This window comes from Neopsephotus bourkii, unplaced genomic scaffold, assembly GCF_033783945.1.
Source record: "Neopsephotus bourkii isolate Nb327-2 ecotype Australia unplaced genomic scaffold, CSIRO-AGI_Nbou_v1 NB_1139, whole genome shotgun sequence".
Lineage (NCBI taxonomy): Eukaryota > Metazoa > Chordata > Aves > Psittaciformes > Psittacidae > Neopsephotus > Neopsephotus bourkii.
Window position 1 is genome coordinate 1,361,467 of NW_026901625.1, and position 26,787 is coordinate 1,388,253.

General features: G+C 49.7%; 1 protein-coding gene across 1 annotated transcript in view; it reads right to left on the reverse strand.

Moving 5' to 3' along the window:
• PLXNA2 (plexin A2) overlaps positions 1-26,787 on the reverse strand; it is a 153,508-nt gene that overhangs the window by 9,569 nt on the left and 117,152 nt on the right. The window contains exons 14-26 of the mRNA XM_061362876.1: positions 23,436-23,553; positions 20,028-20,164; positions 16,549-16,716; positions 15,249-15,342; positions 13,451-13,690; positions 13,126-13,269; positions 11,540-11,774; positions 9,972-10,114; positions 8,015-8,283; positions 4,483-4,549; positions 3,709-3,855; positions 3,139-3,298; positions 2,594-2,697 (exon numbers count right to left, since the gene is read on the reverse strand). Of these exons, the coding sequence (XP_061218860.1) occupies positions 2,594-2,697; positions 3,139-3,298; positions 3,709-3,855; positions 4,483-4,549; positions 8,015-8,283; positions 9,972-10,114; positions 11,540-11,774; positions 13,126-13,269; positions 13,451-13,690; positions 15,249-15,342; positions 16,549-16,716; positions 20,028-20,164; positions 23,436-23,553 (2,026 nt within the window). The remainder of the gene's footprint in view (positions 1-2,593; positions 2,698-3,138; positions 3,299-3,708; positions 3,856-4,482; positions 4,550-8,014; positions 8,284-9,971; positions 10,115-11,539; positions 11,775-13,125; positions 13,270-13,450; positions 13,691-15,248; positions 15,343-16,548; positions 16,717-20,027; positions 20,165-23,435; positions 23,554-26,787) is intronic.

Here is a 26,787-nt window from a genome sequence, read left to right on the forward strand (position 1 = left end):
TTCCAATTCTTCTCCAAGCTGGAAACGAGCTGCACAGAACACCTTAAAGACAAGAAACCCAAAACCCAAAGCAGGGGGAGCAGTGGTGCAGAAGCCCAGATGAGAACACTGCGCTTGCGTGGGGTAGTGAGGATGCGGTGAGGATGCCAGCTCCACATCCACACCACCCTTGGCTCCCAGGTCTCATTTCCCACACAAATCTTCCCTCTCTGCTTCCAGTTTCTCATTTAAAGCAGTTTTCCAGTCTCTCAGCCTTTCCCGGCTCACAGTGGCTGACAGGTATTCATGCTCTGCTGCCTCAGAGTTAACCCTGCGTGAGCCACTGTAAATCATCTGATATTAAATCCAGTGTTTCATTTTTCTTGAGTAAAGCCACAAGGGGTGAGACTCTCCCATGGAGTTTTAATAGGCATGAAACCAGAAGGATGCTACACAAATGGAATACAATCCCTTACAACATAGCTCTGGAGAATTTAACAAAGAATTACACCTATTTAACTTAACACATCTATTTTTATAATGGAACAAATAAGCAGCAGGGATACAGTTCTCTCTATAGTTCTATAAGGTGGTTCAAAAATGTTACAGAAAGATGAATCGTTTTCTCTAAATCCAATCTGGTTTTTGCATGTGAAGGCTTCCCATGAAAAACAGATTTTATCAGTTGATGCAGACGTATATTGCATTTGTCATCCTAAACATACAGAAACCCAGTGTAACGGTGTCAAAATCCTCTTGTAGTTAAATAACTGCCCTCTGCAGAGCCTCAGCACCCTGCCCACAGCACGGTGAGGAGGTGAGGAGGAGGAGGCTGCTTTCACCTCCAGCTATTGCATGCAAATCCAGAAACCACTTTGCCTTCAGATCTGAATGCAGACAATGCAGCTCTGAATAAAAGATGATGAAAGCTTTACCTTTAGGTATTAGGCGTTAGGGAATGTCTTGAACTATACCTGCTTTATATGTAACACTCCTATTAAGCAGTGAGACAGTAGCCTTTGATACTCATATGATTTTCAACCCTTTTCTAAGCTATGCCTTTGCCACATATTTTAGTCTATAGTCCTGGAGCATCTGTATTTTTGATACCTAATAAAAACATCTATTACTCAAACAGGAAAAAAAAAAACACCTGGTAGGAATACCAGAAAAAAATCAAATATTGCTGTTTGGCTTTGGCAAAAGCTCTGCCTCGACAAGATTTCTGTTGCAGTACAGAGAACTTTTCTGTTGCAGTACAGAGAACTTTTCAATGCATGAACCAGCTCTGCTGGGCTGTGTAGAGCTGGGGCCAGAGTGAGGAGAGGACATGAGCAGTTGGTACCTATTCAGTTGCTTGGCAGCAAACTTTTGCTGTGTTCCAGAGCAAAAGTGACATTCAAATGGCAGGAATAGCTGCAGCATCTTGAGGATGCTGTTTATTTTAAGGGTAAATTTGTGGCTTGGATTTCCCCACAGGCACGAAAGTAAAAGGCCTCCCTCCCCTAGCATCCAACACACATCAGACAAACACAGCTTTCACTTGTGTCTTCCTTAAGATGACTTTTAAAGATCAAGGCATAATCAAGTCTTGCTGCTTCCCTGCATATTGGTTAATCCCTTGTAACTGTCAGGTAAAACAGATTTTAGAAACAATGGAATTAACCTGCACAACTCTTATGACATTTTATGGTAATCTGCATTTAAATCCTTTGGGCAGCTTGGAAAAGTCGACCCTCAGGGTGCTTTTTTAGATGCACTTTGCATATTTATGCCACTCTCTCTGCCTCGCTCCTTGATGATACAGCTCCTGTCAATACTGGCTCACATTCAACTTACACAGCATGAGTCACGCTGATGGACTCGAGACAGTGTATAAACAGGGAAAGATGCCAGATTAAATACTAAACACTTCTGTGCAGGTAGTGATGGACAGTAGTAGGTTACAGGTGCCAATTAATGCAGTTATCCTCTGCTGCAGACAGCCTTTGATTCTGTTTAACCAAAGCCTCCCCAACTCCATCATTACCTCTCTTTCCATCTTTCCCAGCCTATTAGAATCCCTTTCCAACAGACACATGCCTATCCAGAGCAGGCTAGGCTCAGGCATGCAGCCTTTCCTTCTTCACTCCATGCATGATGCTCAAGAGCCAACACATAAGAAGCTCACAAGTATGAGAAACGAGCTGCTGCTGCAGCCTGTGCTTTGCATCAGCTCGTGTTGTGTCTGCAAAGCTTTAGAGGAAGGCAGAGACTCCTCTTCCTTCCCTGCCTCAGAACCCTGTGTGAAGACCTGAGCCATGCAGACCACCCTTCCCTGGCCCTGCATCTCCAGCAGCAGCAGCTCAGCCATCACTGCTGCTCTCTGTGTCTCACTAATGCAGCTGATGGGTTTAATTTAGCCAATTTTCAACCCTGCTAGTTTCTCTAAGATCCATGTCAAGGTTGCTTTCCCATCTAATGCGTGAGCACATTGAACCCTTCTGGTTTATCATACAAATGGGACTTCCCCATCTGTCTTGGTAGACAAGATACTTGGGAATTGTATCTTTGCTTTTCTTTTCTTCTCTCCTAACAGAGTTCTGGGAGCTGTCTGCTGGGTCTGCTTTCTTACCTGATAATGCATCAAGGTGTTCAAGTGTTTCCAATCTCCTTCGATCTTGGTGGTGATGTCTTCATCTTGCAGGACCACACGAGCTATCCGGCCCTGCCGCCACTCTGCAGGAGAGGCAAAAACCAGGCAGACATATGGTCAGAGAGAGAAAAGACACTAAAAGGCTCTATCTACTTCTGGATAGTAACTACTAGACAGATAACCCTTCAGAAAAGCCCATTTCCCAGGATGAGACATCAAGATAAAGCTAAATTCTCAGCAGAGTGAAGGAAACTTCACGAATCATAGAATCATAGAACAGTTAGGACTGGAAAGGACCTTGAGATCATCAAGTTCCAACCCCCCTGAATCATTTGCTCTGTGGTCAATGGAGCTCCCACAGAGCTCAAAACCTACCTGTCACGAGCACAGCCCATGCTTTCATTGGGCTGAAGCACATATGGTGTTGTGCAGTCTGAGCTCTGGTTTTCAAGCCCTGCAAAACCCACCCAGAATCACTGATCAACCTCTCTGATCTGCCCCTTCTATGAGGCAAGGAAGCTTACCCAAGTCCATATCAACAGCTCTTGGCCTCTGAGAGTATGGAACGTTTTTGTATACTGCATCGAGGATCTTCTCTTTGACTTGAGTGATGGTATCACAGTTTAGCACCTTCACAGGGATCTCTGGACTGTTCTCATTATCTGGGTTCACACAGTTTAGGATCTGGAAGGGAGGGAGAACCACATCGTAGGCTTCGGACAAGCACCCAGGAGAACTGTAACCACATGCATCAGAACAACCTGCTCTCATAAAAAACCCACTGCACCCATACTCATATCTAGTATAGCTTTGATTACTGAGATAGGAGTCCTGGGTGTCCATTTTTACCTGCTAGAGGGAGGTCAGTGCACAAGAAGATAAAATGCTCCACTCAAACCCTACCTTCCAAAACCTTATCTCAGGCTATTTGTACCTGCAAATTAGGGATGCACCTCAGTTGGGTGTGAGACTTAATAGCACTAGTAACATTTAAGCTCCATGGTGGTGTCTTAATTACCCACCTAAAGGTCACAACAGCTCATGTCCAAGCAGAGAGAATCAATTCAACAGCAGCTCCTACAGTGATCACTCACCAGAGTCTTGTACTCAATCTGCTGCCGGATCAGCTTGTCCTCACTAAGGGAGTAACGAGCTTCTCCTGTGATGGCATCAATTGGGCCTTTCTCCATCTGTTGCTTGATGGCACAGTAGAGCATGAAGAGCGGTTCCCCAGCACATTCCTACACAAAGAGACAGACAGCAAAAGTAACACAGAGGTGAAGGTGAATCTCCTTCAGGGCTCCTGGCCTGCACAGCAGGTTTTGCACATGATTCATAGTCTCATTGACTCAACCTTTAGCACATGTGCAATCCAGGCTCAGCCTCCAGCAGCTCCTGGGGAAGACAGCCAAAGCCACAAGCTCCATTGCTTGATGGGTATGTTATCTTTGGCTTGGCAAATCTCTATAAAACGTATATGGCTGTAAAAAACCAGCAATTTGAGATCCTGATCTCCTCATTCACTCCCATGAAGCACATTCTGTGGGGCTTCCAAACCATAAATAAATATGGAAGCCCAGGCATGGAGGTGGGAGTGAGAATTTCTCCCAAGTACTAAAGAGGTGCAACAGAAGCTTCACTACATGGGAGTGACACCACATTGAAGAATGCTGAGCACAGAGGCTGTGGCAGCTTGACTCAGCCCATGTAACAGCATCCCTGGGTGTAGGTGTCCCTGGAGCAAATTTCCACCTCCCGTGTCTCCCCTCATTTGACTTGGAGCCTGACTGAAGAGTTTCAAGCCCAGATTCACCCTGGGGGAGACAGCAAAGCAGCAGCAGCAGGGTCTCAGCTCCATCCCTCCTTACCTTGAGAAACTTGTGGAGGAGGAAGGCAAACCAGTTAGTCAGCATCTTCTCAGCCACCGACTCAGTCCTAGGGAAGCCAGGAGGACACACACACATTACATACTAAACCAAACCATGCATCAGAGGCCCCAGATCTCCCTGGCTGCACCCTGGCACCGCTCCTGTGATGCTCTGGAGCAGGGCAGGATGTGGCAAGAGCTGTCCCCACTCCCCGCACTAAGCTGACAGCAGCTTGCCCAGCTGACAGCCCATCACAGCCCTGATGGGGCTGGTGACAGGGAGGCTGGTGACACTGCTCCTTGCACGTGGTGCAAATTACAGCCTCGCTCAGTAAATCACTGGGATTTGCAGCAGTTCCTGGCAATCAGGGACAGCCGAGTGACAATGGCAGGGAAATTGCAGCTTTCTCCCCAGTTCCACCCAGTGTCCTCTCCCCACATTGTACCCAAGATTATCTTTAATTTAAATACAATGGCTCCTAATGACAGTTTTTAATTCTGGCTCTGCAGGACCTGGAGACTTTGCTTAAAGCACTTCAATCCACTTCTCCCTGGGACAGGATGGATGAGATGGTGGCAGTGTCCCGCAGTCTGTATCTGAGCCCCATCCAGGCAGCTCATGCCCGTGGTGGTAGGCAGGAAGGCAGGCAGGGGGGAAAGCAAGTACGAAAACAGGCAAGCAAGCAGGCAGGAAAGCAGGCAGGGCTGCCAGCCTGCACGTGAGGCCGTGCATATGGGAGCTGCTCTGCTGCATCAGAGTCAAATGGGCACATGACCCTGGGCACCTTGGCCTTCACACCACATTTGATATCATGATGTGGTCCAAATTTCAGCCAGGGAAAAGGGATGCATCCAACCCCTTGCCCTCTGCAGCACCCTTTCCTCTGGTGACCCGCCTGTTCTGGGCTCCACCTTCGTCCCCTTGGTTGACAACACTGCCTTTTTGACCATGTGCCACCAACCCTGCTCAGGAGATGTCCCATGGATGTGGCAGTGCCCCAAGCCTTTGCTTTTGCCCATACCTTCACCTAGAGCAAGTCATACCCTGCTCCAGACCCACATTCAACATTCGCTCTGCTGCCTTGGGTTAGGGAATGCCTCTTGGTATGTATTTATACAGCATCCCACATGCCTGAAAACTGACATTTAATGAAAAGCAACAGGGTTTGATCCCAAAGTCAGGCAGATTAATAATAAACAGGAGCCATGGATTCTAGCACACAAAACCTGACACCAGTTGGTAAAGAGACCTGGGGTCACATTATCCATCATCCCTTCCGATGGCAACATCTGCCAGGAATTTGTGAAAATGTCTGCAGATCCCTAAAGAATTTCAGCCAGAATTGATTAACTGCCTAAAAATGCATGCTACAAATAGACACACACATTGTTCTCCTGCTAGAAATATTTCAGTCACCCAATTAAGGAGGAGAAGCACTAGGATGCGAGCCAGGGAAAACACAGAGTCAGTGATACAAACCAGAGAAGAGGTGGAAACCTCAGAAAATAATCTATTCAGGACTTGAGAGTGAATATTAATTTAATAAACTACTTTATTAATAGAAAATTAAGAACTGGCAAGCCTCCCCCTATGAGCCCCACAGTGAAGTGATGCTGTGTCCTGTCCCTGTGGGCTCCTCATGGCTTGGTAAAAATAACTGGAATATGGACTGACAGGAAAGTTGGGGCATGTTGTGCAGAAGAATGGTATCGGACACTCTCATGCTCAGCTGTTCCCTTTGATTTCTATAACAGAAACACAGGATCAGCTGAACGGAAGAGCAAATGGAAACACCTCGGAGCATCTCTGTCAAATCCCATTTCTTCATTTCTTCAAGCATCGAACCTCACTCTCATCTCAACACAGGCTGACAGTGAAAGCTATCTACTGCATCAGTCATGGGAATGGCCAACAACTGCGCTAATCATCATTGTCTTGCACTGGCTGCTTCAAACCTTCCTCAATGCAGCGTGCACCAGGAGTACTGTAGGCTCCTTGCAATGAAGTCTGCAGTAGATACTTCCCTTGGCCCATGTCCACCTGCGGGGCTGAGCCCTTCCCTGGGGCTGGCAGGGGAGCCCAACAGCACGAGCTGTGACACAGGCGCAAGGGACACCATCAGACAGCCTCTCCTCGGCTTCTCTTGCAGATGGGCAGCCTGGGGCACCGAGTGGTGCTGCCCCACACCAGCGGCGCATCGCAGGAGCAGACGCTTCATCTGTCACCAGGGGTGGCAATGACACCCCGGCCATCACCTCATTCAGAGAGGCCTATGAGCAGTGCTGCAGGCTGCCAACTGTGGCGAGGAGGCAGGAACCCCGCCAGCAGCCAGCGGCACAGCAGGAGCCACCACGCAGCAGGGCTGCCGGGACAAGCACAAGAACAGCCACTGTCCAGGCAGCCGAGAGCAGCAAGGCCCCTGCCGATCAGCCCACCCCGAGGAACGCTGGCAGAGTGGCCAAGCACCTGCCAGTGATGGGCAGCAAGGGCAGCCTCAACACCAGGTCGCTGGGGCTACACCACACGGTGGTTCCACAGCATCTGCACCCAGTGCCCAGCAGGAGCAACCCCAGGGAGCAGCCAAAGGGGAGCTGCCTGCCCCGAGCCACTAAGGAGAAACTGGCTCCTCTTTCTCCAGTGGCACCAGCACGAGGTTCCCACTTTGGCAAGCAGGAGGCTACGGCACAGAGACAGGCACCTGCCCCGCAGAGCAGCAGAGGATTCAAGGCAGCTCTGCAGGTCACAGGCACAGGCAAAGAGAGGAAACCTCTGCTCCCACCTGTGGCCGTGGCCCAGAAAACCGAGAAGAGGCAGGTGGAACAGAAGAAGACAATCAGAAGCTGGCCTGTGGCCAAGGAGGCAGTGCCACCTGCAACAATTGAGTCGCCTGTGGAGCAAAGCACCAAGGGGAGCACAGCAGAAGCCTTGCCTCCCTGGCAGCGGACAAGAGCAAAGCAGCTGCCTTGCCAGGGGGGGCAGAGGCTGTCACACCCCACCTTGCCCCAGCCACACATAAAGGAGGAGATGCAGCCTGCCTTTCCCTTACAGCTCTAGGGGCAATGCACGGCATTGTCCATCCATGAAGTACCCCTCTTCACTAGATCTTTAATGCTCTACGTACAATCTTAATAGCACAGCTCATGTTAGACAAGGTCCCCAAGTACTGTACAGACATCTGAGAAATAAGCCAATGCTTTGAGCAAGCTGCTCTAGTGGAAGGTGTCCCTGCCCATGACAGGGGGCTGGAACTGGATGAGCTTTAAGGTCCCTTCCAACCCAAACCCTTTTATAATTCTGTGATCCAATTCAAAACCCTGTGCAGCAATCTGTGAAAACGCTAGAAGTTAATCTTGTTTCATGGAGACAGGCAAGGAGATAGGGGGGTCATCCAAAAGCCAGCATGGATGAACAGTGTTTTCCTCCTGCAACCAGCACCCTGGTCCTGCAGAGCCCCCAGATGCCACCAGCAGTGTGTCCACGCAACCTTGTGGAAACCACAGTGACCTGCCCTAAGACCTGTCGCTTGCCCTACCTGCGCAGGAGCAGTTTGGGATGGTTCTTGTTCTCCAGGTTCTTCTCAATGAGGTCGGAGAGCAGCTGCTTCAGCACATCAGTGGCATACTCCAGCTTGCCCTGCAGCCCTGTCATGATGAGTGAGGCCACGTTGCCGCGATCGCGCATGGAGAAGCTGCGCTGCAGCTCCAGCGTTCGGATGAAGGTCAGCAGGAAGACTTTGTTGTTAATCAGCTGCGCAAATAGCTTCAAGGCCTTCTCCACGCTCTGCTGCCCGTTCCCTTGGACCTGTGGTGGAGGGGAGAATACCCATCAGCCAAGGCTTGGGAGGACAGGGGAACATCACTAGGGGTGGGGTGAATGGTTTAACCCTGGGAGCACAAGCCAGCACCCTATCTCTGAAAGCCTTGGCATCCCTGGACATGGGCTCTGGTGAGTCCTGGTCACCTTTTCTGTCCCCTCCCAGCACTTCTGCCCAGCTCACCTTCATCATGTTGTGAATGCTCCATCCCTGGCAGTGTTCAAGTCTAGGTTGGGTGGAGTCTTGGGTGACAGTGTGTGGTGTCCCTGACCATGGCGGAACAGTTGGAACTAGATGATACTAAGGTCTTTTCCAACCCTAGCCATTCTATGGTCATTGTTCAGAACTGCACTCGGAGTCATAAAGCAGCTATTCTGAGGCTAACAGCACTATAAACAACATATAATTCTGCTTGTTCTGCACAAAAAGTGACACTCTTGTGAGTAAATTAAATACTAATCTAGACTATTGCTTTATTATGGGACAAGTGTAAAAAATTAATTGAGGCTTTCAGCCAGTTGCAGACTGAAGTAATTCATTACAAGTGAAGATGGAACTACATCAGGCAACTCCTTACCAAACATCTTGGAGACTTATGTATTGGTTTTACTAACACTGCGTAATTAAGCAACTGTGTAATTGGCAGCACATCACTCTGCAATTCTGTTTTTCATGAGTAAAACAAAAAGCTTTCATATTTATTTGGCTTATTTGGCAATTTAAACAGTGAACTTAGTGCATGGGACTGGAAATAGCAGGGAATGGGCTCTGAGAGGCTGGTTCAAAGCCCGGGTGAGTTTTACCAACACGAGGGCAACTGCTGGTGCCCACTGGAGATGAATCAGATTTGATGCATTAATGCTAAGTAGTGCTTGCCTGGTAAAGCAATGCAGCCATATGGAGCACAAGCAAGCATTGCTTCTTCTTCTTCCAGCTCTGGCTGAAGATTTGAGCCATCCCCTGGGCTGTGTGAAGGCAAGAGGACTTAATGACTTTCAGGATACTGGAGCAATACTCCCAGAGGGAGTGCAGAGCTGGTACCTCTGTGCATCCTGGATGGAGGATGGAAGCCCCACATTCTCTCAGTGGCAGGGAACGTTTCTTGAAGCACCATCATTTATTTGGGTGATCTCACAGGTGAGCAGGGCTCATCTGCAAAGGGATCCGATGGACCCTTCCACATCACCCATTTTGCTGTATCCCCAGTGAAAATCTTTCATTTATATTTAGACATAGTGGGGGACAAAACACTGAAGTGCTCGCAGGCAGGCTAGCCATGCCGAGCCACGGCGTCTGCCCTCCGGTGGACACGCCATGGAATAGCAGCAGCAGGATGCTCCAAAGCAGGATGCTCCCAGGCTCAGCCTTCCCTGCACCGTACAGTGAGTAGGGAGGAGATTAAAAGGACACCAGTAACTTATCTGGTATGCTTTGCTCTGGCCTATAGCAATATAAAACCCCATAAAATGAAACTAAAGCAACACCAGAGGGAAGAAAGCAAAAAGAATCAAGCAATAAGAGATGGAGATGGACCACTTAGCTAAAGTGAACTGGGGGCTCATCCTGGTGATCTCAGTGACTCTCAATAAGATTTGGTGTGGAAGGCATAAAGGCCTCTGGGTTTCACACCAGCTCAGGGAAACTTTGAAGGGCTCGAGCACAGGCTGTACGTTACCTCCAGCTCCCGCAGGACAGGATGGTCCTCAATGCCAGGGAAAAGGACCCTCATGGCATAGGTCCGGTAGTCAAGGTACGGGATCCCAGAGCGATCCAGGTCACTGGTCAATTCATTGATATCCGTCTGCAGCTCTGCAAAAGCTGTTGAGGGAGAATGGAACGAGAGAAGCACATGTGAGCTCAGGGAGCACAGGCTCTGGGGGGGTGGGCTGCCCGTCTGCTCGCCTTGAGGAGGACCCACAAATAGGCCAGCTCAGAAAAGCCATGTGGAGGAGACCCTGCTATGTAGCTCACACAAGCCCTCTCCCTCGGAGGTTCTGCTGAAAGCAAGAGAGCACACACTGCACAGAGCAGATGCTGAGAACAAAAGATGCCTATTAATTTGTATGCAGTTCACACTTGTGTACACACACCTACAGCACCTTTAAAGGCTGCAGATAGAAATGAGGATCTATTTTCCTAACTTGGTGCCTCCCGTATTTTCCTTTCTTCCTTTCCTCCTCTGTCAACAGTTGCCAGAATAATCAAAGCTGATGCAGATCAAATCCAAGCAGAAACTGCTTGCTGCAGGGGTCAGGAAGGGATTTATTCTTCCACTTGCTACATAACATCACCGTGTTATACAGCTCTATGTGTGGCCTTGTGTTCATCCTCCAAAGTATGAAATGCTGACTCAGTGAGGTCTCTGTACCCCAGCTAGGCTGTGCCCATGCCCAAGTGGTATTCTCTCCTGAATACATCTCATGTTTTGTCCTGTGTTTCCAAGGCCATCCTTTTAAAACTAGCTGAACAAAGCCAGTGTGATGCTCTCAAGGAACAGGTCACACGATGGAATTTGCAGCTTTTGATTTATTTTTCTTTAATTCACTAAGCTCCCTTCCGGCTGGAAGGACACAGAGAACTACAGCAGAATGTTTCTTCTCTCACCCACCAGCTACAGAGATACCTGCACACCTCCACCTTCACTCTGATGCAGAGCAGCCAGGTGCAGCTGCCTCGCTGAAGGGGCAAGACTTGTCTGTGTTGAAATCTAACCAAATAACACACAAGATTCCCCAGAAGTCAATGCTGAGGAGCTTCTTCCTATCCCTTAGACCTGCTCACACTGCTCTGGGCTCACATCTTAAGAGACTGGAGGAGGGACTGAACCAGTTTTCCCATCCTCCTCTGCCTTCCATTTGGGATACACACTGTTTCTTGGGGGTCCAAACCTCTTCTCCCCCATATCTCTTGTGCCTGTTTAAAAGCCCTGTATTAAAAGGCCATTAGACAAGGGGGCATATTGTGTTGGACACCCTGGGGCTCGCACCATCCCTCCAGCACCATCCAGGCATGTCGCTTAAGCAGGATCAAGCTCTAATCCTATTCTCTGCACATTAGGCAGCAAAGCTGTGTCTGCTGCTGACACACTTGTGGTTGCCCACCCTGCTGCAGCTTGTCTGGTGGGCAAATGTGGTGGGGCATGAACTCCATTCCTCACCACCAACATCGGGTGATGAGGGGGCTCTGCTGGGGCAAGCACGGCATGGAGCTGCAGCACACCGAGTGTGCCTGGTCTGTACTGACCTTCCTTGCACTCCAGGGCCACTCGGGACTCCAGGTTGTCCATCTGCATCTGCAGCCTCTTCAGGGTCAGGTCGTTCTCTCGGGACTTGCGCTTGTAGGCAATGAGGACGATGATGACGATGATGAGGAGCAGGCTGCCTCCAGCCGCAATGCTGACGATGGCTGGCAGGGTCAGGAGGCTGTCTGAGATGATGCTCACCGAGCCGGGGGAGAAGATGATACCACCAACACGCACCTACAAAGCACAATGGAGGTAACCACCAGCTTTAGCTGGGTGTCAGCCAGTCCCAAAGCCCGAGTACACACCACATGGCCTGCGCAGATCCCTACAGAAGCACTGAACAGAGTCGTGTTTCAGCCAAGAATACAGCAACTCCAGTTGCCTTCAAACAGAGGGTGTCGCTTATGTGAACGCAGGGAGGCTTCAAGTCATGATAAATGTGCCAGCCCTTTGCTATCTGGGCTTTGTTCTTACTATCTGATGGCTCCATTTGACTTTCATTTTATAAGCTTTCAACTCCTTTTGTAAAGCGTGGACATAAGCAACCTAGTGATAATTTCACTGACAAGAAACCAGAGCAACTGGAAAGAGAACAGGGAAGGGGAGAGATGTGAAAGCTAAAGAGCAAACACGCTGGAGGTTAATGCCAGGACAGGCTTTTCTTGGATGTGCCCCGGCCACAGATGTAAGCAGCTCTCAGCCAGGTTGCGCTTCTGTGCATCACACTGTGATAATGTGAATATGTTTTGGATGCTGAACTTAAAGGGAAATAAATCACAATTACAATCTCGTTTGGGCTCCACTCAAGCACTTCAGCAGCTGTGAGCGGATCAGAGGAAGCAGCAATGCCCAAAACCAAAGCAGAGGAAGACACCGACTGTTATCCTGCATGAGGCCATTGATTCAACCACTCCAGCGTTCAGATATTCCTAGCTGCTTCTGCTTTAGGAAAGGGAAAACCTTCCCATCCACTTTGCAGATCAGGTCTGGCTAGAAGGACTGTCAAAATCCAAACAGGAGGGAGAACACAACCCACTGAAAATCACAGAGTCATGAATGGTTTGTGTTGGAAGGGACCTTAAAGCTCATCCACTTCCAACCACCCTGCCATGGGCAGGTACCCCTTCCACTAGAGCAGGTTGCTCCAAACCCCCTCCAGCCTGGCCTTGAACACTGCCAGGGATGGGGCAATCTGTGCCAGTGCCTCACCACCCTCATAGTTAAGAATATACTCCTAATCTAATCTAAATCTGCCCTCTTTCAGTTTAATGCCAGTAATCTCACTTACTGAAGGAAGGCTATGCAGCACCACAGAAAGGATGATAACTAGTGCTGAAGGCATTGCCAGAAAGATTTGTTCCTTCTAGAAGGCTTTGGTAGTAGGTTCCCTCAGGGAGAGAAGAAGTTTGTCAACGCTAATCCACATCAGTATTTTATACTTTCAATTAGACAGCCATAAAGATCCTACCAAACCTTGGACAAGAAACTGCACTCAATATCCAAGTGCATCAGGGAGCTAGAGAAGGGGGGAACGGATGGGAAAGAGGGAGGGAAAGGATGCTGAAAGGAGTGTTTGTTCCCTCACCATCACTTTGTGCTGTCCGGTGAGATTGGGTGGCTCACACAGCAGCTGGGTCTCAGAGACAGTGACAGCACAGGGTGTCTCTCCGATGAGCACAGTGTAGTTGAGCTTTGCTCCTCCAGGAGCGGGTGGGCACAGGTTTCTGCCCTAGGGACAAGGGGAGAGAAGACTGTACAGAGATGCATTTCTCTCATTTCCGCCTCGTTCCCATTCCTTGTGCAAATGATGGGACTCCATCCAGTGTATCCCATTCTCCAAAGAGGGAATAAAAATCTCTCTGGGATTGGTTTTTTGTTTCTTCCCATGAGTTGAGTAAAGGTCTCCTTACCTTCATGATGATGGGTGACCCTGGCTTCTGCTCCAGCACCCCAGTTGGGCTCAGCAGTTCAAACGTTGGGTTGGGGTAGTAGATGAACTTGGTGTCGTTGTAGACCAGGAGGGACTGCACATTGTTAAAGATAAACCCAAACTCATCTGGCCGCTCCACAGCATCCAGGCCAGGCCGGTACTCGGAGGTGAGGGGGGGAGCCAGGCAGGACAGCGCTGTAGCGTTCACCACCTTGCAGACCTGAGAGGAAGGTGATGCTTTGAAAGACGGCAGGGAAAACTGTACCTTGACCTGCACAACCATGTTCTGATTCCTTAAATACGCCCTGGAAAGCCCGGAGAAACAGACCCACAGCAAATACCTGCTTCCGGCTACAAACTGGTGATGAGAGGCAATTCCCAACAAGGGAGAGGAATGACTGGCTGGCACTTGTGGGCTGGAGGTAACATGAAGGTCATCTCCTGCCAGGCTGAGGACACCCACAGCTTCTCCAGGCCTGGAAGCAGGGAACTGGCTGATTTATGAGGCTCTTGCCTTACAAAGCAGCAAGAGCCCAACCGTTTGGCCTCCCTCCATAAGTGGAAAATTTAATTTCACTCTATTTTGTGTCTTCAGGATTATTTTTGCAGCAGTGTAACTGCAAGTGCTAGCAACAAAATTAGATGTCTCTTTAAAAAGAGCTCCAATGAAAAAGGTCTTCAGAGGGGAAGGGAGAAAGGGAGTAGGAAAGGACTGCTAAGTGATTTGCCCTTTCCAAGATAATACAGGTTCAGTGAGAAAGAGCACTGCATAGAAACAGCGTATTGCAGTTTTACCTGGTCAGAATAATTTCTGTAGCTCCTGGAGGTACAATCTGTATTTGTAGCATAAAAGGATGTTGCTTAGTTCCCACTTAGCTGGGGATTCATTTCAGTTTCTTACCCTTGGACTGAAACAATACAGACTGGGGAAGGAGGTGGCATTCCAGATCAAGCCCAAATTCTGCTATACTGACTCCTTGCTTTGGGAATATTAGAGTGATAAAAGAGAGGAAGGAAAAGAGCCTTAAAAGTAACACCCAGCTTCACCAAAATACCCAGAGCCCCATGTCCAGCATCCTTCACATGGTGAGGTGGATACAGGGAATCAGCATCTGGCCTTACTGCAGTGACTGAGCTGCGAAAGCAGCCTGAAAGCTTCTTGTTCAGAAGTGGTTCCCTCTCTCCTCCCCTCCCTGGGCTGGTAGAGGTTTGCTGGGCCCAGAGCTGTGGCGGTACGAGGTTTATTTATAGAGAGGCAGCTAGGGAGAGACTAGTTAAACATAGCAGCCTCAGAGCTGGCAGGTCTCACTGCCTACTCTGGGCTTTAACAGAAAGAGCAGGCCTAAAATGGGAAGTGTGGAGCAGCTGGGAATGATGGAGGCAGCCACACACGGGCTTCCCATCATAATGTGCCTGTAGACCTGAGCTAGGGACTAGAAATCAAAGGTGCTGGGGAGAGGAAAGGTTTCAGGGCCTCGGACAAAAGGGGGAATTTCTGACCCAAGACAGAATTTGACGTGATTGAGATGGCCCAGAATGGAGGCTTCCATTTCTAGCTTTGAAAACTCCTTGGCAGTTATTGTGCTGCTGAAGAAGTAATTTGTGTGTGTAAGAATCCCTCTTTCCAGCGTTCCCAGTTTGGGTAAATCCAGGGAAACAACCCCAAAGCAGCTTTTGCCATGGCAAGCCTCACCAGTAACCGGTGCCTGTGTGTCCCCAGGTGGGGGGAACCCACGCAAGGGATGCTCCCAGGCACCATGCTGACAGCAGCTACTTACGTTGACAAACTCCTTCCCATTGTACTTGACGCGGATCCTTGGCTCCTGGATCACATCCAGGTTGGAGCCGGTAACAGTCAGAGGCGTGTGTCCGCTGTGGAGAACAGGAGACACCTGATTAATGCTGTGGAGAGAGGCTCTGCTTGACAATAAGGATGCTTGTTGATCTCAGAAAGATGTTTTCTGCAGACACTTCAGGCACCAGGAGACAGCAGGGATTAATTCCCACTGAGTCACTGGGGAGGGGACTCCCAAGTCAGCAAGATTTTATACTCGCAGCTTTCTCCCACCTAACAGCACTGCAAGGCAGCAGGATGAGAAATGGGACCAAAGAAATCAACTGAGCTGAGACTAAATATGTAAGACAATAAATTAATCACAGTGGTTCATGATTTACATAGTGATGTTTTTAAGGAACACAATGAACGGTATGTGCAGTGAAGGAGCTGACATGCACTTGCATCTGGACTGCAGATGCTGCAAGTTGTCACACAGGGGAGGGGAGGGATGAAGAGCACCCAATGCCCTGTGGGCCAGGTAGAACACAACCCCCCAGGCCAGAGAACCCCAGTTCTCCTACAGCCAGTGCCTCTGTGTAAAGTGTTTCACATCTGGCTTCCTGAACCAGCCCGCGAAACCCATCTCACCCCAGACCAGGCGTTATCTTGAACTGGGGCTCAAAGCAAACACCTCAGAGCCTGCTGTGTCCTTCATTCAGGGGCAATTTTAAAAAACAGTTGGAATTTGAAATGAATTGCCATGTTTCAGCCTGTGTGAGCACAACCATTAAAGGAACCCCAGGGGATGAGGCTGGCATAGGGTTTTTAGCAGTGATGATGCCACAGGGGAGTGACAGCGCCGGTCACTCTGTACCAAGCAGCGAATCTGGAATAAACACTACGTTTTGATTAGCATCAGCTTTTTCCTTTCTTGGTGCTTGCTGGTTTTGTTTTATTGCAGGACTACGAGAAGGAGCCTTTAATGAGCAATTGTGCACTTCTTCAGCAGATGGAAGTGATCTTGCCTTTATTCCTGTTCCCAGAATCTCAGGGGAGACTGCTGCTGCTGTAATTGCCTTGGTAATCACAGCTACTTGATAGTAACTCTGGACCTGATTTTTGGTGACTGCAAATGCTGCAGACGCACAGCCCTGACAAATCCAGGATGCTGGCTGGGATGTGCATTTCCAAATTGACCCTCTTTGGCCTCACAGATCACAGGTTGAGAGAGAAAACCCAGACCAGGCATGCTGGTTTACCCTCCTGCTTGTCAAGGAAATTATGTCAGAGCCTTTTGTTACCTGGCAATGCTCCACTCAGGTTCAATGTGCTGCACCTTTGGATCGTCAATGTACTCAAACAGCAAAGTCCTCTCCAGCTGGGCCCGGTCCACGCTGACAGAGACATGAACAGCCCCCAGGCCATGGGCTGATGGAGCTGACACGCAGACAATCTCGTTCATGGATCGCCTGTGCAAGAGAGAAGCCAGGGAAGCCTTAATGGGCAGTCACAGCATAAGGGCAGAAAGCCCTTGGTCCTAGTGCAGACCTGCAGCTCACTAAAAGGCTGAGCCGTCAGCCAGCCCTACACTCTGGTACCTGAAAGGAGCTGAGCTCCTGAGATGGGGAGGAGAGATTCATTGGCATGGAAAAGGGATCTGTCTGCCCACCAAAAGAGAAGCGCAGGCTCCCTGAAATTACTCTTTGTGCCAAACCGCAGCCTCCCGCATCCCTCTGTGAACCCTGCTGAACAGATGGCTGCTTTTGAAATGGGATGCATAAGCTCACTCAAAAGCCAAATTCTTCCCCTCCCACCCCACTGCACACACGGGCTCTTGTGAGCAGCATAATGGAGCACACGAAGCCCTCTGGGAAGGGCGATGCCACCGACACCGCTGCCTTCCGCCTTTGTGTCCCCATCAGAGCAGGGGTGACCTCGGCCTTGGCGCTGGTTGGCTGGACACAACAGACCATCTGCTTCCAGTGAAGCCCCGGAGAAGGTCGAGGCAGCAGGGAAGAGAGGGGCTGTCAAAGCACAAAGGCACTGGTGGGTGAATGGGTGGATGGATGGAGAAGGGGAATGAGACCCAAGCAGCGATGCTCCCGCTGCTGGGACAGAGCTGCAAGGACCTGCACTGCTCTGTGGTGAGCCTGGACATGGCTCATATAAAACTGCTGGAGCAACATCCCTTGAAGGCCAGTGTCCTGTAGGGCCACCTGCGGGTTGTCCTGCCTGCCCAAACCTGCCTCTGGCTTGCCAAAAAGGCCATGCTGCTTCTGTGGCCCATTTAGTTTTTAGCTTCTCACAGGGGAGAGGGCAGGCAGGTCTGCAGCACAGCACTCAAATCAAAACCTGGCACTACTGAATGTCCACTCTTCCCCATCCTCACCCTCAGAGGCTGCACAGCTCATGAAGCATGAATATTGGAGGCCCAAGTGCAGCCGTGTCCCTGCTCTGCTTCCAGCAAGGCTCTGGTGGCTGTACCTGGGTAAGGGGATGCTCTGTGGGCCCCTCTCAAGGTCCCTCAGACACTCCCTAAGGAGTACAGGCACATCACTCGGCACTGGGCATTCCAAGGGGTATCTAACAGCAGGTACCGCAACATTCCCAGTGCACACCTTTGCACACCCATCCACCATAACCCAGGGAACAGAAACAGCTTCCTAAAATATCCCAAACAGATTGGACTGGACTGTTTCTGTTGATGCAGTTGTCTACCCCTTCCTGCTCTCCTCCTCCTCCCCCCGGTCTCATTCTCACTCTCCACCTAGGTTTCATTTACCCACACTGGTTGTCTGAGGAGCCTGTTTCTCCACCCTCCTTGCTGCTTCTCTGTGTGTTTCTGTGGATGCTGAAGCGCTGCCTGCTCTGCTGCCTGCTTTCTGCCCAGCCCTGCTAGGCTCTACCGTGCCTGCTTAGCTCTGGCACAAGATCCAGAGTGACGCCTCACTGCTGGCAGGGCTGCTCTCAGCTCTCTGTGATCAGTTAATTAGCTTTCCATGCTATTAGCATGTCGTCATGGTGAATCTACCCACTCCTCTGAGCAGAAAGGGGAGAATGGGGGAAGCTGTAATTAGAGTGAATCTCATTAGAAGCTGCTTCATCTAATCAGGCTCCCTCACACCCTCGAGTCCAGCTGAAGTTCATTGCCTCCAAACAGTCCAAGCAAAACAAAGTGCACAGCATGACCCCACGTGAAGGATAGTGCCATTCATACACTGCCCTGGCTTTGTTTAAGTTTCTGCTTGCCTGCTGTAATTAGACCATACAGAGTATTCACAATCCTTCCAGGTTTTGCAGGTCACTGTCTGCAGGTTGCCTGAATATAATCATATATTGAAGGGATTATATCACAGGGCTGATGCTGCTTGCAGGCCAGCTTCCAAGGCTGCTTCCGTTGGTGAGAACACCATCACCTGCGTGCATCTGAGGCAGCAATCTGGCACCTTTGCGTTGGATGAGGGAAGAAATGTTGGTGCATGGTTACAGTGAATTGATCTGCACTTGAAGACCTTGGGATGTCCTGAAGCACCACTCTAGGATGGACACAGAATAAGCACTAATACCCCAACATGCTTCCACATCCCTCGCAGTGTCCAAGGCTATACTGGATGGGGCCTTGAGCAATCTCATCTAGTGGGAGCATCCCTGCCAGTGGCAGGGGGTTGGAACTGGATGATCTTAATGTCCTTTCCAACCAAAACCATTCTGTGATTCTACGATCTCAACGTCCACAGCCCCCATAGTGAACCTCTCAGTCTTCCAGATAAGAAATTCACTTTCAGGGGTCTTTTCTTTCAAAGGAACTTCATGGTTCCTCCTGGGAAGCCTGATCTGACAGTGCCTTTGCACATCACACCACTTTGCTTAGGCTCTCCATGCTCTGAAATGCACCCTGTCACCTTTGGGTTGGTATAGGCCATAGATGTGTATGCACACAGATGTACACTGCATAGATGTGCGATGCACACAGATGTGCACTGCGTGTATCTTTTTTTAACTAAGCCCCAATAAAACCCCTTAAACCCTGCAAATGTCAACCCTCTGTTTACACTGCTGGCTAAAAAGCAAATGTGCCATAGAAATCCCTGAGGAGACGGATGGCTGTGCAAGTTTCTCAGCAAGAAGGTGTGTGCAGATCCTCGCTTTGCTCTGCCACGCAGACGCCCACCCCTTGTTCTGACCATTCTGGGAGGTTTGAGGGATGTGCAGCAGTGGCTGCAATAAAAGTAATGCAAGTTGTTGAACTGTGAAAAGAGAAACCAGTTGTTTTTTATAAATGCTGCATGTTCTTCAGATTAACCAGGCTCAGGGCAGGTCCTGAGGACCATTATAAACATTTACAATCACAGTGATGTTCGCTGAAGATGTTTGGACCAGTTAACGTTGTAACAGCAGGAAAGTGAAATAATGGACAGCACTAATACTCATGCAGTCCCTCCCTTGCCAGTCACAGTCACAGTATAGCAGAAGATGGGTTCAGGTAATAAAAGAGGAAATGGGAGCCTTCAGGGGTTCCCAGATGAGTTTTTTGCCGTGGCTGCATGTTCAGCTACAGGACATACACTGTGCTGTAGCTCTGATAACTGGTATGCTGTGCCCCATCCCTGGCAGTGCTCAGGGCCGGGTTGGACACAGGGGCTTGGAGCAAGCTGCTCCAGTGGAAGGGGGCCCTGCCCATGGCAGGGGTTGGGACTGGATGAGCTTTAGGGTCCCTTCCAACCCAAACCAGGCTGGGATTCCATGACACAGAATTCCATGATACAACTCGACCCCTTACCCATAGAATTCGCAGGTCTGGTTTCCCAGGAGCACCGACACGCGGCTCCCAGCTCCCAGGTAGTGCCCGGAGATGGTCACCATTGTCCCTCCCGACTCTGGACCACGACTTGGATTCAGGAAACTCACTGCTGGAGTCTGGAGAAACCAAAGGACAAACTCAGTGCTCTGAAGGGAGATGCTGTGAGCCCAGGGACCACGTCAGATGAAGAAACATCCTCTCCGGAGCATCTTTATGCTCTGGCTGAGTGCAGGTATCCTTTTTAGAATGGAAAAGCAAAAGAGAAGATGTGTTCTGGACATGTGACAAATCTCCTGCTACATTTTTGAACACAGCTCTGAAAGATAAAATGTGGTTCAACAAACTGAGTGTAAATTTAGCCTTGGCAAAATTAGGTATTTACCTTCAGCTCAGTCTTTACACAAAGGTAAGCTGTTTGCACTGCAGCTTCAAAAGCTGTATATATCCCAAGCCTGGCAAACTGCCATGCTGGAAATCTGAACCTAAATATTTCAAGTGTGCCAATGTGGTAAAGCAGCAAAAAACCCCCACCAGGGTCATGGGCAACACTGCAGGCCTTGAACAAAAGGCAGCTCAGCTCTGCTCATGGACAGATATCCTTAGCAAACAAATCCCACTCGACATTTCCCTGGTGATGTTATTGCAGCAATGTCTTCATCCTACCTTGCACTGGGTGAGCTTTTATCCCCCTTAATAGAGTTTGCAGAAAGCAGGTACCTTTCTATTTGTTTTCAATCAGTGGATATTACCAAATGGTTTTCCTAATGCTTCTGCATTCCCCTCCTTATGACTCTCATCCACAAAGCCTGGCAGCCTCCCAGCTCTGCTCCCCTGGCACCACCTGCTTGGCAGCTCCCAGAGTTTGTCCTGTTTTCTCTAGTGTTTTCACAATGCAACATGTGTTTTCTGGGTGCCACAGCATTTGCCAAAGCAGCTCAGGCCTGTTTGACCCGGACTCCTCAACAGACCAGAGAACAAAACACACAATTCACCCTGTTGCGGCTATTACGGGATAATGGTCCAGGAGGGAAAGATTCGTCTTCCAGCTGCTCATAGGCAGCTCCCAGTTCTTATTCTAGCTGGGGTCAAAGTGGACTCAATGATCCCTGTGGGTCCCCTTCCAGCTGAGGATATTTGATGGTTACCCCAGCTAATGGCAACAGCAGACTATAGAATGGGGATAGCAATGGTTACACTGGGCAGGCTGGGGACCATTTCATACAACCAAGAGGAGCAATTCCAAAATGCAAACACCACATTCAAAGGATGTTCCATGTACAGTTCCACATCAAAGACCTCCTTCAGCCTCCAGCCCAACCCTGGCAACTGTGCCCTAAAGTGAGTTAGGAGCAAGCTGCAATGCTGTGACACTGCAGACAGAGTCCACCACAGCCCCCCTCCTCCTTCAGCCCCATCCCAAGGCTGGGGTGCAGCGGGCATCGGATGAGGGCCTGAGAGCTTAATAAAGATTTTCCATCTTCAGCTCTTGATTTGGTGATAATTATGACAGATTTACAGACCAAGCCAGCTCCAAGGTTCCACCTCCCCAGATAAAAGGGGTGTAATTCAGGTGACAGCATTGCTCCTGCACGATGTCAGGCTCCAGATGAGCTCATGAAGGTATAAACCCTCACAGGGTCAGAACAGAGCTCTGCTTTAAGGTACCAATCAATTTTACTACTGACTTTAACAGCATAAAGCAGCTGTAATGGAATCTGTGGCAGCACTAAAGAGAAAAATAGAGGCCAACTAACAAAAGGCCGTGATGTGGTGGAAGTTATAGGTGCCTGAGAAAAAGAAACGATCTAATCAAGGTAAGTGCTGGAAATCAGAAGCAATAATGCAAAGGATGGTGATGCTCAGCATATGTTACTGGGTTCCTGCAAGATACTACTTCAAGATTCATCTCCACAATTGCTTTCCACTGGTTCCTGGTTATTATTTAACACAAAGCAAGAGAGATTCCTCCTTGTGTCACATGAGAACCTGCCTTTTGATAACGGGGGAACTGGGGCACTGCCCTGTGATGATCAGAGCTTCTGGCACACTCAGGCAAAATGTGGTGGTATTTGGCACCCCTGCTATGTTGTGGAATAACTGAAACCCCAGGGGAGGGTGTGGGATGCAACACTAATAGGGGGTGGCAGGGGTTAGCCTGATTTATCTCTCAATTAGTTTACAAATTGTGGACAATTGGGAAGTGCTGGCATTTCCCTGCATCCAGATTCCACTGAGCACAAAATCGATGTGGCAGGATGAAGCGCCCTGTTTAGGCAGAACTGGAGGTATGCGAAAGCTCAGCTGTACCTTTTCAGTTTATGAATCAAAAGGCTGCTAATTAAACAAGGGAAACAAATGACCCACTCAACCAATGGAAGCCACCAAGCCAAGAAGCAGGGAGAAAGCTTACACTGAACCAGCATCCTTGGAGGGGGGAAAACCAAAAAGCCCCTAATAGTTGGATGCAGAATTACCCTTCCATCCAAAAGGGTAGAATTAAATCTATAGACACAGAAACAGTTCATTCTCAGAGTTAAGTCTGCAGCAGTACCCAAGCTGCAGCGGATGGTCTCTGGTGCTTGCTGTCCTGTTTGTTTCTGGGTTCATGCAAAAAGGTGTATTGGTGCCTGTATGTACACACAGGTCTGTATAAAAATGGCTTCAAAACCAGCAAGAAGCAGCACCCTGGATTTACTCCCACTAACTACACACCAAGGTAACAACATCCCTTCATTGCAAACAGGAAGGTTTCTAGTGCTGACTTCAATTCCTTGCCAATTCCTCATGCACAGAAAATCCCCAGGTACAGAACAAAGTTATGGCTTTAAGCTGAAAAAGGGGAGATTTAGGTTAGATATAAGGAAGACATTCTTCCCTGTGAGGGTGCTGAGGCGCTGGCACAGGGTGCCCAGAGAAGCTGTGGCTGCCCCATCCCTGGCAGTGCTCAAGGCCAGGTTGGACACAGGGGCTTGGCGCAAGCTGCTCCAGTGGAAGGGGTGTCTGCCTGTGGCAGGGGTTGGGACTGGATGAGACCTAAGCTGCCTTCCAACCCAAACCAGCTGGGATTCTATTATGTGTGTAAGGCTCCTGCTGGGAGTACACCAGTGCACTTGCAAAGAGTGAGCCTAGAAATGTAGGGAAGCTTGTCAGTACTTTGGTGGTGCAAAACTGAGACCAAAGCCAGTGGAAACCCTGGGTTTAGGTTCCCACCTAAACCTCGTGTATTCTATAGACATCTACAGGCTGGGCTCCCAAAAACTGTGCAATGCCACGGGGAAGATGGCAATTCTGGGACTGCCTTCTGGTGTTGAACCCTATCCATTTGACCCAGCTGTTCCCATGGGACACACGTGCTGCCCTCACGCCCCACCCTCATAGGACACTCACCACAAACATGTACTGCTGCGTGGACTTGGCTGTGAACTCCGGTTTGCACTCTCCGATGCACAGGAGCACTGGGCCGGAGCTGATCCCTGGAAGAGCCTGCCCCATTTCACAGACGATCCTGGAAGCAGAAAGGCCACAGGGACTCTTTGGCAGGAGGTGCCAACAGTGCCCATGCAGGGCTGGCTTTCTTTTCCCTTCGCGTTCTTCCCCCTCTTCCTTAACTTTGGTATCTACCTCTTTGGAGGAAGTTAATTACTGAGTCTATTTTTACCCCATGTTATAATTTAAAGGGGGGGGGGGAGATCAAAATTAGACATAATTATTGCAAGCTGTAAACTCCGGAGCAAAGCAGAGCTCTAATGGCAATATATTAGCCAGCAGCAAAGTGAGCGCGAAGTCCTCAGAGTAACGGATGAGTTCATTAAGGGAACAGCTCACGCTGCAGTCTCCCAGTTAATCAAAAAAGGAGAAACCTGCTTGGGAATGATAGAGACAGCCCTGGAGAGCAGCATTTGCAGGGGAGACACTGATCCCCTCCTCCCGTGGCCCAGCTCAGCCCTGTGGGCACTTAAGGACAGGGCGAGCTGCTGGAAGATGAGGAACCAACTCATGGCCCTGTGGGTACAGTACATGACCCAGGGGATGTGTAACATTGACTGGAGATGAGACTAAGCGAATGGCTGTCATGCTGGCAGGTTTGAGAGAGGTTTGCAAAGGGATGTCAGCTGGTGGGGCTCTCTAGCTGTACCTAAAGGGGATGGATGCTGCTCCTGCAGCAACAGTGGGAAGACAAATCCAAGAGAATCCCTTTGGGCATTGGAAATCTGAGGAAAGGAGTAACCTGCCTTGGGGCAGGGGAATGCAGGGATGAGACACTTGGTGTCTAGCCCTGACAGTGGGGTCAGAGGATGAGCCAGAGCATCATCTCTCACGTGAGGCTAAAGGCACCTCTGCAGAGCAGCAGGGGAACTGCTCACTCCTCTGCCGATGATGTGCCAACACATAAAAGGCTCCAATTTGTGGAGGCAGCATGTCAGCTGCCTTCAGCAGCACTGAATTAACCACAAATAACATAAAATAGACTAAAGGAAGAAAAATAACCTGCGGATGAGCACGCACAGGTGATGCCAGGAGGCCTAACAAAATACACACATGTAGTCAAGAGCTCTAATGTGAACATCCTTATTGCTGCATATCAGAACGAGTCGCCTAGAGAGATGCTGCCTTTGGAGAACAGGAACTGAAGCGTCTCAGCTGCGTGCCTTCATGTGCCACGTGCTCCTCTCTCTGCTTTGAGCCAGACATTGCCCATGAACCTCTCTGCTATTTCATTGCTTCTCCTCTTGCAGACTGGCAGGGTTGCTGTGCTGCCAGGCCGTGGGCTAGGATGGAGGGCTGGCATTTGAGAGCAATCATCTCTGCTCCTGCCAGCGCACAGGCAAAGGGAGATGAAGTGATTCCTGACACCCCACAGGCAGGAGAACAGAGGGGAGGCTTTTTCCCACAAGAAGCAAGGATACACCAAGTTCTACATAGGAGAGGGGGGAAACACTGAATACTGTATATCTACTGAATATATAATATTCAAGTGAAAGAGGGGAGATGTAGGTTAGATCTTAGGAAGTTCTTCACTGAGGGTGCTGAGGCGCTGGCACAGGGTGCCCAGAGAAGCTGTGGCTGCCCCATCCCTGGCAGTGCTCAAGGCCAGGTTGGACACAGGGGCTTGGAGCAAGCTGCTCCAGTGGAAGGGGGCCCTGCCCATGGCAGGGGTTGGAGCAGGAGGAGCTTTAAGGTCCCTTCCGACCCAAACTAGTCTATGATTCTATGATTTGCCAGTGAAGCAGCTGCTGTACAGCACCAGCCATCATAATGGGGCACGGGGTGGGGCATGAGCAACCTGATACACCTGATCCCAATTCCTGATAAAAGCCAAATTCCCAGCAGGTGCCTTGTTACAGAAGTGATGCATTCAGCAGAGCTGTAGGGTGCTGATTGCTGGGCTAAGTGGCCCTTTCACCAACATTAACCTAATTGCTGGCTGGAGCATATGGCGAGTCATTACAGTCTTGGAATTCAGTCTGCCCACAGAACCCTTAAGAGGGTCCTTTTATCTGTTTTCATCTTTAAAAGACAGCTCTCCTGCTAATGCTTGCTGTTATCTGCCCAGGGTAAATGTTTTAATGATGTTAACAAACTTCGAAAGCTCAAGAGCCATAATTAGAGTCATGATTATAAAATCAGGGTTTCATACCATCAAAGGAGGATAATTTCATAATCTTCCATCCTTTATTTGAAAAATAAAACAAAACACTGCTCAGCAGAACAGCCCAAACCGCTAGCAGTGACAGCACTGCTGGTGCAGTGCTTGGAGCTGTTCCTGCAATAACATCAGTGATGCTCTTCATGCCCATAGTGCCCTTCACAGTGGAAGTGCTGGAGCAAGTCCAGAGGAGGCCATGGGGATGTTCAGAGGGCAGGCAGGGACAGGCCAAGGGGAACGGCTTGAACCTGCCTGAGGGGAGACTGAGCTGAGCTCTTAGGCAGAAGCTCTTCCCTGTGAGGGTGCTGAGGCGCTGGCACAGGGTGCCCAGAGAAGCTGTGGCTGCCCCATCCCTGGCAGTGCTCAAGGCCAGGTTGGACACAGGGGCTTGGAGCAAGCTGCTCCAGTGGAAGGGGTCCCTGCCTGTGGCAGGGGTTGGAACTGGAGGAGCTTTGAGGTCCCTTCCAACCCAAACCATTCTATAAGACATCATGTATTGCTCCCCTCCTCCTCTGCCCAGATGACCCTCAACACATCCCCGAGCACTTTGACTGCACCTGAGCAACCCCCTGGCACCAGCCCCAGGAGCACGTGTCACTGTGGGAGGTTCCCTCGCCCATCCTCTCCTACAGTGCCTGTTCTCTAATTTTTGGTTGACGTTTTGCTTAGTGAAATAAATGAACTGACTCCAGTGGAAGCCCACTCGGATTGAGCGGCTGTCACCGTCTCACCCGCCTAACAAATAGCTGCGGGCAGGCAGCAGCATCGCCTGCATTTCAAATACAGTGGGGAGGAGAAGGGGCAGAGAGCTCAGCATCAACAGCAAGGTGCTCAGCAGAAAAGTTGCTTGGCAAAGCAGGAATGCTGGTGTGGAATGAAACAAAACACTTAATGAAAGCTTAAACGGCTGCTGGACACCCCCAGAGAGCATCCAAGCACCTCATCCCCTTCAGGCTGTTCAGCCTGGAGAATAGAAGCTGAGTGGGTATCTCAGAGCAGCTTCCAGTATCTGAAGGGGGCCTGCAGGGATGCTGGAGAGGGACTCTTCAACAGGGATTGTAGTGATAGGATGAGGGGTGATGGATTCAAACT